This window comes from Archocentrus centrarchus, chromosome 3 (genome assembly GCF_007364275.1).
Source record: "Archocentrus centrarchus isolate MPI-CPG fArcCen1 chromosome 3, fArcCen1, whole genome shotgun sequence".
In the NCBI taxonomy this organism is placed as follows: domain Eukaryota; kingdom Metazoa; phylum Chordata; class Actinopteri; order Cichliformes; family Cichlidae; genus Archocentrus; species Archocentrus centrarchus.
The window spans coordinates 13,583,634-13,598,956 of NC_044348.1; the positions used below are offsets into that span (position 1 = coordinate 13,583,634).

The 15,323-nt window shown below is 40.8% G+C and overlaps 1 protein-coding gene across 2 annotated transcripts in view; it reads left to right on the plus strand.

The window, feature by feature from the left end:
- lgr4 (leucine-rich repeat containing G protein-coupled receptor 4) overlaps positions 1-15,323 on the plus strand; it is a 37,312-nt gene that overhangs the window by 12,687 nt on the left and 9,302 nt on the right. Inside the window, exons 1-5 of one of the 2 annotated variants that reach the window (XM_030720878.1) lie at positions 2,051-2,255; positions 3,489-3,560; positions 9,622-9,693; positions 10,334-10,405; positions 14,290-14,505. In XM_030720878.1, coding sequence (XP_030576738.1) covers positions 2,245-2,255; positions 3,489-3,560; positions 9,622-9,693; positions 10,334-10,405; positions 14,290-14,505 — 443 coding nt within the window. In that variant the 5' untranslated portion in view covers positions 2,051-2,244. Of the gene's footprint in view, positions 1-2,050; positions 2,256-3,488; positions 3,561-9,621; positions 9,694-10,333; positions 10,406-14,289; positions 14,506-15,323 lie in introns of those variants that run through there. The other variant, XM_030720870.1, reaches the window with a different exon arrangement.

A 15,323-nucleotide genomic window follows, 5' to 3' on the forward strand; every position in this document is an offset into this window, starting at 1 on the left:
AGCTGAGATCCTGGGCAGCACTGGAGCACAGCTTCGGGAGGGCTGGCGCAATCCGGGAGTGGGCTATATCTCCCATAGTGAAACACCGAACGAAGTTAGAAAAAGAACGTTGGGTTACATAACGTAATCCCTGGTTCTTTGATAACAGAGTGAGGTGTTTCACCATCACTTCCCTCTTTGCTTGGGCACGGAAAGAAATCTGCTTAGAATGAGTAGGGAGGAGCTGGTCAGCCGTGATAGTAGGAGGGGCGGGGCCCTGAGCACGGCTTGACAGGTCTGTCGCAGACAGACGTGGTGTCATTGGAGCTTCCGTAGTTGGTCACGCCAAGGCGATTCCCATAGTGAAACACCTCACTCTGTTATCAAAGAACCAGGGATTACGTTATGTAACCCAACGTTAATTGTTAGTCCAACTTGCTAGAGTGGAGTATTTCAAAGGTCTGGAGCCAGGCAGCTGCTCTCATGCAAAGTGCTCGCTTCTCTCAGCCACACCTTGAACAAAGTAGACTCAGAGTGAGGTGTGCTTGTGGTGGGAGAGCAAGAACTCTCACTCAATGTGAGGTACTGGTGGCTTTTTTTTTTTTTGAGGGGGGGAGGGTTATGCGGTTTTGTGTCACCCTGCTCGTGCAAATACAGCCACTGAAGTGTTTTTGTGGCAGTTAGTGTCTTCAGACCCAGTGAATGAATATTAAAAAAAAGCCAGGTATTTGTTCAGGTTCTTGGTAAAATTCTATATCTAACTGCTGGAAAGTTTCACGCACACAAAGACTGCAAGAAAAGACTGAGACAAATGTGGTGGAATGTGTCTGAATGTTATTCATGTTTTACTTTTGCTTTCACAACACAAGACCTGGAAGTCCACAGAGTATAAAGAAATTAAAGCAAAAAAAAATTTATTTTTTTTTGTTATAACACTTTGGATAGGAGTTAATTTTCATTTCCCAAGTGTCAGTGTTTTTTGTTCTTTTTTTTCCAGCTCTTATTGTATCCATTCAAGAAATCCTATAATAATAAGTGCTGAGCATATTAATATTTAATGCCATATAAAAAAAATACCAATTTATTAGTTAATAAATTATGAAAAAGGATTTGAAATGTTGGATTGAACCACACAGCCACTTTTCTGTTTTGGGTATGCAGCCTTGATTCGTGACGAGCTGCAGTTTTCTTTTCCCATGAATTGTCCCATGGGAACTGATGAACTCTAGTTATTTTACAGTAGTTCTTGGCATCTTGGACTCAGACCTTTTAATTAAAGTACTTTCCTGGCTGTATTGTGGTTTCGTCAGACAGCTAGTTCTCTGGAGAGTCAGGACAAGTGTCCTTTTTTTTTTTTTGTCGTTATAGATTCTCTTGTTCTCTCAGAACTTTTGTCACACTGTTTCTCAAGTGAGAAGAATCATGTGGTTAAAGGGGCTGAGCAACAGTTACACCCAGTAGTTATCAGGTTTAGGTACTGACATGTAACATTGTTGTTAAGACTTTGTGGTAATTTTGTGATCTTTATACCTGTACTTAGTTTGAACCTACAGGCTGCTTTGTTTAATTTTTTTTAATCTGTTGATTTTTAGATTAGGCCAAAAATTACCTGAAATGGCTCCAGGTCACAAATTTCTAGCAACGTATTTGATAAATTTACTCGAGAAATGTTTAGATGTTTTTAAACACTGTTTGTGTGTGCTAATGCTTTAAAAAGTTTCATATGTAGTATTTCTGTGTCATAGCAAGTGCGTGCTTGTCATGATATAACTTATCTGACAGATTTAGATTGCATTTTAAAGGAGCTATCTTTTGACTTTAAGAATATATTCATGCTTCACCTTAGCTCTTCATATTTTCCTTTTGCTCTCTGCATGTCTCATACCTTCTCAGATTATCTCTTTCCTCTCTGCTAAAATGAAGCCAAACAGCACATGGGATGGAAATTTGCAGATACCTGTTTGTAGAAGCGTTTAGGCTTGTCACCATTTATCACAGCTGCATTTTTAGTGTCCTCTTCAATCTGTCTTAGCAGGGACAGGCCAGGACCTTGATGAGTAAAGCAGCCAGACACAGTGGGAGGGAGGAAGTGCAATAGAGTCATTCAAGCCTCCTGTGCTCCCCAGCGCTGCATGTGGTTTAGACGAGTCAACAGCCTGTGTGGATGATTTAGTCAAACAGTTTAAAAATGTGGTTAAGGATGCATCCAGCTGACCACCAGTGGTGGCAGATCTGCAGCCGTGGTTGGGGAACACCACTTTTCTGATGTTGTCAGGGTAGGAACAAAACCATAAGGAGTTGGTGGATGTTGATAGAAGTGTTGTTGTATCTATGTAGTCTGTATGGTAACCAGAGAATCAGGTAAATGTAGATAGGACATACTTTAGGTTGCAGGGATGATGAGGGTTCTGTCAGGGCCTGCCTTTTAAGGCTTGTGTGTGTGTGTGTGTGTGTGTGTGTGTGTGTGTGTGTGTGTGTGTGTGTGTGTGTGTGTGTATCTGGGTCTGCAGAGGAAGAGCAATATGATCCTTGTAGGATTCAGGGGCCCACACACAAGGTCCAAGAGAGATCTGTCAGTGAAATTCAAGATGGCCACTCAGGGAGTGAAAGGGGAGAGAGAGAAGGGTGCAGGGGGGTTGCTTCATTTGTGAATCCCGGATGTTTTATCCGGCTCTGTGTGCTGATGTCTCTTTACATATTAGGAGTACGCATCCAGACACGATATCCTCAGTAAACCCAAGACATCCTTTTCCGCTCTTTTAGTCTGGGGGGGGGGGGGGGGGGTCCCTCCCTTATTTTTCATCACCAGCTGAAAACATTGCACTGCCAGCTCTAAACACAATGATGTGCTGTTTTTAAAATTACAAAGATGTAAACACAGACACACACATTCACTCGCTTTAGGTCTGGTGGGGAAGCAAATCAAAGTCCTGTGTGCATATTTTTCATGCTGCTACATGCCTATCTTTACTTGTTGATTTGAAAAATGAAGCTCCTCGGGGCTAAAGAGAAGGGCTTTTTCAAGGCTTTTTTGTTGAGGTTAGAGTCATGCAGGCACAGTCAAAGATATAAAGCTGCCATTGGGAGTGAGTGATCTAACTACCCGATTGTTTGTGTAAATAGGCTACAGTGGCAATGAAAATCTTCATCTCTGTAATGTCTTGTATGCATGTTCAGTTTATGTGACACAATCAGGTTTCATATACAAATGATTTCATGTGGAGACTATTTTGCAACCAAGTAAAACTTTATTTTTAACTCCTTTACTATTCAAATCCAGGGTGAAAAAAAAATGACTTCACAGCTATTAAAGGGGGAGGAATAAATATTTAAATCAATGTGAAAGTGTAATATCTACAGAATGAGTGCAAACAAATCAGGGCAAGAAAGCAACAGTAAAACTTTTTTTTTTTTTTTTTTAAATAAATGAGTACAAAAGCAATCTGTGCAAATGTATTGGTGAACTTAGAACATTTTACGATTATTTTTTTTTCTCCCTGTTTCCACAGTGACCTGAGCATGAACAACATCACTGAGCTTCCAGCATATGTGTTCAAAAACTTCCCCTATCTCGAAGAACTGTGAGTACATGCCCCCCCCCCCCCCCCTCCTCTTTTTAAATGATGTATTTACTCTGTACAGTGTTGACATGAAGGCTGGTCTTTATGATATGCACCTGGGTATTTGAGCTTGCACTGTAAAACACACACAGCGTGCCCTTCCTCTTAGCTGAGGGAGATAAGCGTAGCATTAACTGAGGATACGAATCACTCACCATTCATGAATTGAGCAAGGGCAGTAATAAAAGGCGCAGTAATGCTCAATTAAAAAGGTGAGGTAAGACAGCATGTATTGAGGCAACAATCATGTGACATCCTGTGTGGATTTTTGCTTTTAAGGGATTATCAGGGTAGCAGCAGCACATCTGTGCTCTGGGGCTTTGTTGGAGTGGCGTTCATCTAATCTTCGTGGGTGTTATTTCTTTGCTCTTTAAATACTTCGCTGTCTGGCTTGGAGCTGCTGAGTGCCAGAGATAAAAAATCTGTCTACCTGATATCAGGTAACATGCAGCCCTGATAATGCAAAATGACCAGTGAGTGAACGTACTCCGGCAGTTCCAGCTGCACTTGGCCACGGCGGTCCTGGTTTTTTTTTTTTTTTTTTTTTTTTCAGCTCTTGTGCATCTTTCAGCCGGCAGAGTCTTCAACTTCTTCTTTTCCGTGCACCACTCCCACCTGCTTTGTTGAAAGGCAATTTACTTTTCATCGCATTGTGTGTAGGAATGCAAGGCAGGAAGGAAGAGGGCAAAACAATGGTTTCCATGGAAACACGGCTAAAAAACCCACCCAGTCTCGCTGCCACTTCTGTCTTGTCTTAGATCATCAAAATTGTCGGACTGCCATTGAGCTGTCTGTTTCTAAAGAAGGCATTTCAGTTGACATAAACCCTTAGCTCATTTTTGTGTTTGTTTAAACCACCCCCCCCCCCCCCCCCCCTTTTTTTTTTTTTTTTTCTGGGAACAAATCAACAGTCTTGTCTCGGTGAACTGGCGGACGACTGTTTCTGCTTTAGGGCTTTGGCAGTGTCAGTGAACCGGAGCACGGGCCCTGAGGGCAAAAACAGGGGGAGAAACAGTTGACAGAGAAAGAGATCAGGATGAGAGGAAAAAAAAAGAGCAGGCCATCCTTTTACAGAACAGAAGCAGAGAATAGGGAGAAATATTCCCTCCTTCTTAGTCACGCAATCTCTTCCACTCTTTCTTTTTTTTTTGCCAATGGCACAACAAAGCTCAACAGACGTGATGACAGAGGTATTCTCCGTCTCCCTTGCCGTTTGTTTATAAAGTAACCTATGACTGATAGGCTCTCTCTGTATCAGAAGGGAATTGCGGTCATCTGAGTCAGCCAGTGTTATGTTTAATTTTCCTGCAGGAATTTAAAACATTAATTGAAATTTGTTTATTATTTGTAGTTGTGCTTTTAAAATATATTTGATTGCAGCTGAGTGGTGGACATCTTTTTTTTTTTTTTTTTTTTTTTTAAATCGTTCTCTGTTGTGCATTGAAATAGGTTATATAAAAGTTTTTCTTTATTGCTGTTAACTGGTACAAATGTTGTCTAATATCCCACATTATTTCAATAAATGTAAACGTGTATTTGTGGGCTTCCTACCAGTAAAGTTAATATATTAGGGAATAATATCAGTTATTGAGTTTTAAAGTGGAAGTAGTGGTTCTGTGATGGCACACAGTGGTTTTTTATTCCGCATTCCTGCTTTTATTTTTATGTAACTTAGTTTCGTTTCTGAGAAGGTGAAGTTCCAGCCAGCATTGCCAGGGAGAGGAAGATTCGGATCAGATTGCATTTAAATTGTTATTGTTCATTATCAGATGATACAATCAGGAGAGTTCAAATCCCAATCTTAGGAATGCGTCTGTTGTACGCCTGCATTGTTGTATATGGGAAAAATAAGAAACAAAATTAAACATCTGCAGCCAGACAGGGCTGAAAAGGCTCCTCTGACATTTATACACTATATTGCCAGTAGTATTTGCTCATCTGCCTTCACACGCATATGAACTTGAGTGACATCCCATTCTTAATCCATATGGTTTAATATGATGTCGGCCCACCCATTGCAGCTATAACCGCTTCAACTCTTCTGAAAGGCTTTCCACGAGGTTTAGGAGTGTGTTCGTGGAAATTTTTGACCATTCTTTCAGAAGTGCATTTGTGAGGTGAGACATTGGTGTTGGACAGAAAGGCCTGGCTCACAGTCTCCGCTCTAATTCATCCCAAAGGTATTCTATCAGGTTGAGGTTAGGACTCTGTGCAGGTCAGTCAAGTTCTTCCACCCCAAACTCGCTCATCCATGTCTTTATGGTCCTTGATTTGTGCACTGGTGCGCAGTTATGTTGGAACAGGAAGGGGCCATCCCCAAACTGTTCCCACAAAGTTGGGAGCATGAAATTGTCCAAAATGTCTTGGTGAGCTGAAGCACTAAGAGTTCCTTTCACTGGAACTATGGGGCCGACCCCAACTCCTGAAAAACAACCCCACACTATAATCCCCCCTCCAACAAACTTTACACTTGGCACAATGCAGTCAGACAAGTACCGTTCTCCTGGCAACCCAAACCCAGGCTCCTCCATCGGATTGCCAGAAGGAGAAGCGTGATTCGTCACTCCAGAGAATATATCTCCACTGCTCTAGAGTCCAGTGGTGGCGTGCTTTACACCACTACATCCAGTGCTTTGCATTGTGCTTGGTGATGTAAGGCTTGGATGCAGCTGCTCGGCCATGGAAACCCATTCCATGAAGCTCTCTACACACTGTTCTTGAGCTAATCTGAAGGCCACATGAAGTTTGGAGGTCTGTAATGATTGACTCTCCAAAAAGTTGGCGACCTCTACATACTGTGCGCCTCAGCATCCGCTGACCCTTCTTTGTGATTTTTACCTTGCCTGCCACTTTGTGGCTGAGTTGTTGTCTTTCTCAATTGCTTCCAGTTTGTTATAATACCACTAACAGTTGACTGTGATATATTTAGTAGTGAGGAAATTTCATGACACACAGCAGGTGGCATCCTATCACGGTATTTCACTAGAATTCACTGAGCTCCTGAGAGCGATCCATTCTTTCACAAATGCTTGTAGAAGCAGTCTGTGATCCTAGGTGTTTAATTTTATACACCTGTGGCCATGGAAGTGATTGGAACACCTGAATTCAATGATTTGGATGGATGAGTGAATACCTTTGGCATTAAAGTGTATATTAACAATTTAATTGCCAGCATGTACGTAGGAAATTAAATCAGGTCCCTATAATCACAGGTAACTGTACTAATAATGGCAGAAACAGGTGTGTTCATTATACATGTGTGGGAGAGGGGTTTTGTTTTACCCACAGTGGTTTACCAAATAGAAAGTAAGCATATTGTTGTAATTTACTGCCACAAAACTGCACATTTTCTTTTGATTTTGCTGTTGATAGAGGCAGACCTGTGGGAGTGGTGTTGCACAAGGAAAGGATTTAGCCTTTCCTCAATGAGATCCATCAAAGCCCCGAGGGGACATGTGCTGAATTTGCTGAAAGACGCAAGATGTGGAGAAGCTTTTTATGTTGAGAAAACCTGAGTGATTTGTCAAACTGTGTTTGCATGTGGTGATTAGCGGCTTGTGACAGTCACCACAAGTTCTGGGTTGTGAGAGTTCTCAGGGAGTTAGTCATATCGAATTAGCCACATCGGTCCCTGTCTGTTGGAAATGAACAAGTGTGACTCAACAGATACTGACAAGCTTAATGTCATGTTTGATTTGTAGGCGTCTATATGCGTGTGCAAACTTGTGCTGCAGTCATGACTATACCTGCACACTGTGGTCTTTAATAATTAGAAGTTTAAAATTTGACTTTAAAAATCTGTTGCAAGACATTCTGACAAATTTTAGCTCAATAGTGAAACAAATGTTTCATCTATTGGTTGATTTTGCTGGTGTTCTGAATTGTGGGTTTCTGCTGTGGAGGATAAAACTGGGTTTGTTCTCAAAGCTCAAAGTCAGTCTGTGGTGGCAGCTTTAAATAGCTGGTGAACATTCACAATTAATGCGAAACATTGGGTCAAACAGCTGTGAAATGTAGTATTTGTTCCTTTTATATTAAGTTATTCATTTTGACACTGACACAAAAAAGAAAAAACATTAATGGCTTGTTTTTCATGCTTTTGGTTTCATGATAAAGTCAACAGCGGACCCAATTTGACTGTTGAAGCAGGAATATTTAATCAGTCTGATTTGTATGACCAGGACCTTTTCACTTCTTCGTGTGTTGCACTTGATGTGCTTGCAGCAAACTAGCTTGTGGCTGTGCCTCATTTACTGTGGTGCTTGTTATGGTTGATGGATTTAATGTGATGAATGTTATGGTTTGAATATAATGGGTTGATAATATTGTACAATGAAATTATGGTATTTTTCTTCATTCATGTAAGCAGATATAAACTCTAACAGAAACCAGATATTATAAGTACAATGTTGATGTGGTTATAGTTTAACCTGCAGCATGAGGCCCGTTATGTATAGATCTGGCAAAGTTAACTGATATTACCTTTTCCTTTGCATCCACTGTGTACCATTGGATATGTTGACAACCATCACTAGATTATTTTGATAATGAAAAAATCTTTAAAAGTTTCTCAGGCAGGTTCTGAATTCACGTTTCTGTATCAGTCATCTGTGTAGCACGTTATGGCTACCTGTAAATATAAGAGAACTACATTAGTGTTTTAAAGAAAGTGTGTAACAGAGTATCACATCTGAGTTTTTTGTGATATGGTCTGAGATATGACCAAAAAGTTCTGTTACGCTGCTCAAACGTCCTCATGAGTTTGTCTATTTGTGAAGCGCTGCGCCTTTCTTTTCTTTTGTCCCATTCTGACCACTTGCAGGCGCACATCTGCAATGCACCGCTGAGCTCCTCCAGTAACCAAATGTAGACCCTTGAACTTGTATTTCATTTTGGAAAGTATACGATGATGTGACGGCACATGCCATGGGTTAGATTGTTTGCGCCAAATGCTTTCTCTCAGACACCTCAGGACTTTACAGCCCTGGGGGGGGGGGTCCAGTTTACAGTGTGCATCCCTGTGAATGATCAGTCGAGGAGCACCCAGTCTGTTTGCTCTGTGGATCCAGAGACCCAGCTTGTATCCCCCCTGATGATCGGCATGAAGGTCCAGTCAGCTTGACACAGATGTTAATGGTTGCTCTCTGCATGAGTTGAGATCCATAGTAAAGCAAATGTGAACGTGCAGGTGGTCAGAACGAGGCTTCCACAGAATGATCCAACATTTGCACCAGTGCTGGCAGAGATGCCACGCTTGCACGGAAAAGACCAAAATAATGGGAACATGTGGCATGCAAAGAGAGACCAATTTTAAGTGAGATAACCTATCTTCTAACACACTCAGCCTTAATTCTTAGGCTCACCCCCTGCAGCTCTTGTTGCAGGGAATTTAGCCTGGCCTGACTCATATTGCAGAGTGATAAATCTGCTGCTAATCTCTCAGGCTAGATAGGATACTTGGGCTCTGTATCCCAGTCTCAGTCTGTCCCCTTATTTACATCCATATTTCCTATATCTTTCCTGTTTCTAACAGGAAAGGGAGTTGTCCCCTCAGCCTCAAATTATTCATAAACGCACTAAAGCAGTTGTCTGATGATAAATGTTACGTGGCAACACTGTTCAAAGGGAATTACTCTGCTTGTGTCAGCCTCAGAGAGGTGAATTATTTTTCGCTCTCTAAAATGAGCACTTCATAGTGATGGTTTGGAGGCTCAGAAAGGGATTTAAGGAGGGGATATCCAGGAACAGCTCTAATCTCTCATGGCTGACAGATGAAGTGACAACAGGCCAGGGGCACAGATGCATGTTTTTGACACTCCAGGCCCCATGCTCACCCCGAGAGCTGGAACCTGATCTGCAGAGACGCTGGATGTTAAAAAGCCCTCAACCCAATGCATTGCTTCAGAAATAAAATGCAGTCTGCAGTTTTCTTACAGTCTGTTTTGTTTTTGCTTAATGTCTATTGCAGCTTTTGAACATTTGAGAAATGTCTTAAATACAAGTCTGACTCTCTCTCACTCAGACGACTTGCAGGAAATGACCTGTCATTCATCCACCCCGAAGCCTTCTCCGGACTGCATCAGCTCAAAGTCCTGTAAGCATGCGGCTTCTCTGCCAATCTCAACACTCACATACCCCCACAAACACACAGACGCACTTATGGCTGTGACAGTGTTTTCTACACACTGGGGGGGGGCAGAGTAAATATTGCAGTTTGTGGTAACATTGTGGCAGTGTCAGTTACTGCCAGGCTAGACATACATGGAGTAAACTAAATGCACTTTTCCACCCCTTCCCCAACTATGACTGTGTATATGGAAACCCCCAACAGAGAACCACATACATTCTCTGCTTAAAAACTAGAACTGCATAATTTACATCAGGCCTCTCAGGCTAGTATGCTTGTGCACAGGGAGTGACAAAGTGCAGTCCTGTTGATTGTACGCTGAGCCAAAAGTTCAAAGTCCTGCTGATATACAGGTGCAATCTTGAATAGAAGACTGCAAACAAACACATGGAAGCATTATATATACTTATAATATCACGTGATTTCCTTTTCTTTTTCTAAATGGAGCAATAATAACCAAAGTGAAGCAGCTTGAACAATTATAGCATACGGCCATTCAGTAAATGAATGTATCTGTGGATTCATGGAGTAAGAAAAATGTTTGTGACCTGAGTTAAAATAATTGAAACTTTCTTTGATTCTTTGTCCTCCTGCATTTCACCATCAGGATGCTCCAGAATAATCAGCTGAAGACTGTGCCAAGTGCAGCACTGAAGAGCCTTCACTCTCTCCAGTCTCTGTAAGTCATTTGCTTGAACACCCATACATATGCAGCATGTATAAGCACATGTGGGATATTGTCTAGATAAAAAGCCTTCGAGGATTCAAGTGAACCTTCCTGTCTTGCACCAGCCTCATAAGAGAAGCAGTGCACAGTGCTGCTGCAGAGATTATAGTTCTTCGTAAGTGTCACCACAATATTCAGATATATTATTGGATTCGTTTCAAAAGGTTGTAAACTACCAAATATGATCTCACAGGATAAACTGTCTGCTTTGGATTGCTTGTGGAAAATGTGAACAATCAAGATGCTTTTGAAAAAATCCTGTTGTTATCACTACTATAGACTAACAGTGCTTCTACTAGACAGTCTGAATCAATAACCATGGTTCTTCTAGAATTTACAGATACTGAAGTCATAGGTGTAAGGTGTATAAGTATCTAATTAGGAACATGTACTGTAGTAACAAAGCACTTTTGGTGTATTTATGCAACTTACAGTTTGAAGTGGAATTCAGTGTGTTTGTGCCAAAGTAGCAAGCCCATTCAAGACGGGTACCCGCAGGGCTGATAATAAAGCAATAGCAGTACTGCATGACAGTTTATCTACTAATAAAGATAACATTTGGTGCTGAAAATTTGTATAACAAATATATGCAAAAATGGGTCTGAAGTGTGCAGCTGAGCTTTTAGCTTGAGGTTGTGAGCAGCAGATGCTAAAGGTATGTGTAGAAACAAATTTCAGTATTTCAGTCTTGGGCTGCCAAATAAGGCAGCACTGAATCTTACTGGGAATTTGGAGGGGAATTGTGTTGTAGCTACTTGCTGTGTTGATTAGTTAGCCCAAAATTTTGGTCCAGATTAAACTATTAAAACATCCACTAGAGGGATTTCTTTGAAATTTACCACAAAGATTACCGATTGTCAGAAGATGAATCCCAATTACTTTGGTAGTAGTGCCATGCAATTGTCAGTACTACCATGTGGATTTGAGTGAGTCCCAAAGCTGTCTTAGCAACTAATGAAGAACTGAATATCTTGCTTTCCAGTTTGTCTAGTATTTGAGCTGCATTGTGTGTTCATTGCTAATTGGTAAATGTTTGTTTACTGAGCTACTAAACTAAGATGGTGACAGTTGTAATTATTGTACCTCTTAAACTTCAGCATATTAGTGCAGCCTCTGTGCATGTTATCATGGCTGTGTGCTCCGAGTCTTTAAAAAAAAAAAGCTGAAATATCCTGTTAAAAATTGGTAATTGTGCTTGGCTAATGTAATAAAATGTAAGCGTTTGTGCTGCTTCAAGTAACAGTGTAGTCCAAAATGTCTCGACGTCTTACACCTGAGTTTGTGGCAGTGTTGCAGTCATGTTGAGAATAATCAGGTAGACCAAATTCTTGCAGGTAGTTGCTCAAATATTCCTGTTTAATGTGTGACTTTACACAGTAATCTCACAGTAACTAAAACGCCACACCACTGTAGGATAGCTAATTTTCCTCATGTTAAGCGTGCCAGTTGAAATTAAATTTGCTTAAAGCGTTGTGACGTATTTAGGAATCGTTTGTCGTATAACGTACTTCATTCTGCTGCTGTATTTGTAGTGCATCCAACATAGTTTTTAAGTTTACTTTTAAGTGGCAGGCCTCTCACTGTTTCCTGCTCCTTTAGCCCTCATACATAGTGCTGTTTCCCCAACTACTAAATATCAGTTTAATTGAGACCATAGCATGTAAATGTAGATTATTTATGCTACCTCTTTCCATTACTGTGCCTTTGAGTTTGACAGGGACTTAAGGAGGAATGCATCCAGCTGAAGAAATGTGCTGAAAATTGTGCCTTTAGCTATAATCACTCCTCTGAATCCCGCTATATATCCTTTGCCTTCCTGTTCTTTTTTTCCTGCTTCTCTTCTTCCTTTTTAACAGATGTCTTTTCTCTGTTGGGGTTTTAAGGTCTGTAACTGAAGTATTATGCATTGGCAGAGTAAGGACTTGGTTTGTATTAAGCCTTTAGAGAGCTAAATGTCAATCATGTCTGTTTTTCTTACAGCCCAGACAGTTGAGGAATTTTGAGGGAGGGTGAGACACTCTGTTAGGGAGGATAGCGGGAGAAAGTGGTGTGATGATGGTGAAAAGAACACTTGTGCATTCATAATTCTGGTTACATAAAAACTGTTTTTTACATTTGAATTTTTTTTTTTAACCTCAAGACTACTGGTGATCAGAATTTTAGGAGTTTGCAGGGAGCATATTATATTTATGGTACATTGTTGATAGTGAACACGCAAATATTGATTACCAGAATATTCATGTGACAATATTGCATTGTTATTTGATGTAAATTTTGTGAAGTAATTGTCTGGAAAAAGTTGGAACTTTGGATATATGGCTATGGCTAGTTATGAGTTTGTGGAGAATTTCAGGTGTCTGGCTGGTTCTCAGAAGCTAGGGCTAAAAAAGGTTGCGAGTTAGACCATTGTGGTGACTGCAGTAATGCAGGCCTTGTACTGGGCAGGGCTTGTAAACAGTGACTGGCGCCACACAGTGAAGCAGAAGTCCTTCTTGAAGCACGTCTCGCAACTCAGCAGCCATCTTTGATTGAATCTGGGCAGTTTTTGAAGTCCCAGTCTAAATGAATTAGGAGAAAACAATGACTTTATTTTCAGTGGTAAGAGGGACATGAGACCTCACATGTAGAATTACCAATCAAATCCAGTAAGAATCACTTATGTTTGACAACTTTGCCTTAAAATAAGGTCAAAAAAAGCATTTTCCCTAGAAGTTACACCCCTAATCTGCATGCACATAGTTTCACAACACTTTGTGACAAAAAGATAGCAGCAAGAGTGAAAGGAAAGGTTTAACGAGATGGTAGGGAAACCTGCTATAAAGTATGGTTTGGAGATGGTGGCGAGGACAAAAAACAAAACTAGAGACCAATTTGGAGGCGGCCGAGCTGAAGATGCTAAGATATATATTTTTTGTTAGGAGTGACCAGGATGGAAGGGATTAAAAAACGAGGGACAGCATAGGGTGAGCGGTTTGGAGAGGCAAGGCTGAGATGGTTTGGACATGTTCAGAGGGGGAATAGTGGATATATTTGTTAAAGGATGTTGAAGATAGAGCTGCCAGGCAGGAGGTAAAGAGAAAGACCTCAGAGAAGATTAGTGGATGTGGTGAAGGAGGACATGCGGAGGGTTGGTGTGACAGAAGAGGATACTAGGGATAGGGTGAGATGGAGGTGGAAGATCTGCATTGGGCACCCCTAAAGGGAGTAACCAAAACTAAAGAGGCTTTTAAAACGGTGAGCCTCTGCTGTGCACGTGTCAGTTCAACAATGTGATTGGCTAATACTTTTCCTGTTTTGACTGTTCTTCCTGCCGATTTAGAGGCAGTGAAGGGACAGCTACAATCTTTATCATTTCTGAATTCTCTGTCATCATTTCTTTTCAGGATTCTTTGAGTACTATATCGCCTCCTTTCATAATGTCACCGGTAAAGCTCTTTAATTGCAGTTAGTCTGTTTTTTGTTTTTTTTTTCTTTCTCAAAACTTGACCTGCGCCACTCAGTATTGTTGATGACCAGTGGATTGCATGAGTCCTGTTTGCAGTCTGAAAGGTTCTTAAAATGTAGCTGCATACATGCCAAAGAAACATTATGATGCAGGTGATTTGCTTCTGACACCACCATAACCCTAATCTACAACATAGACAGTTTAAGGAAAAGAGCAAAAGATTTCCAGTTGTGTCAGTAAAAGTATGATTGTTTACATGGTCAATACAATTTACACCAATGAATTCATTATAATTAAAGTAAAAAAAGTTAAAAAAAATTTTTTTTCAACTTAAGATGACAAGTAATTTCAAGGTTTATGGCATGCTCTTCTACTTTGCTCTGGTTTTCAGTCGCTTGGATGCCAACCATATTACAACAGTTCCAGATGACAGCTTTGAAAGCCTTCAGCAGCTGCGCCACCTCTGGTTGGATGATAACAACCTGACGGAGGTGCCCGTCGGTTCTCTAAGACACCAGGCGAACCTTCAGGCTTTGACGTTGGCTCTCAACCGCATCCTGTACATACCAGACAACGCCTTTGCAAACCTCACCAGTTTAGTTGTGCTGTAAGTTATATTAAGCTTCTGTTTAATTGTGGTTTAGAATGAAAATCTGCACAGTAGCGTTTGAGTGCAAATGTTTACAGTTTATTGTTTCTGGCCAGTCGGGCCAATGCTGCAGAGTGGATGAACGTCATATGCACCAAACCATCTAGTATACTTACTTCAGGTGCATTTAAAATTAAATCGGAATGCTCTGTTGATAGTAATATTTTACTTCACCACTTAAAAAAATGTAAATATTCTCAAAAGGTAAATGTTTGTAAATGTATGAGTAGCTAGGCGATGAAACAATCAGTCACAAGACTTGTGGTGCAAAATCTTAGAAACTACAGTATTTGAGTTGCCATTAAAGTGAACTTCCCCAGGTCAGTTGAAGGAACTTTGCGTGCAGTTTTCATAGACCTGTACACAGAATAACACAGCAGGAACAACTTGCTGGTGTACTTTTTAAAAACCATAATTAAGTAGGCACTGTGACTGCAAACATTCACAAGGCCTGAGGGAGAAGAAGCCAAAGTGAAACATTTTGGGGGGGGGGGGGGGGGGGGGGGGGGGGGGGGTCAAGATGATTCTCAAGTTAAAATTCCAGCACATGTCAACTCTCAATAGGGTGAATGTCTCTTTTCAAAGGCTGACATTTAATGTGTCTTTAGTTTCCGAGTCATGGGTAGATCTCTTCTACTTGACTGTAATTAACATTCTGTTAGTAAAATCTAAATGTCTTGCCTGTGATCCCATTTGAATTATGTAAGCTGTAGTTTCAGTTTGCTTTTTCATATATCATCTGTATTATTCTGTCACCACAAGTCAATGAAAAAGAC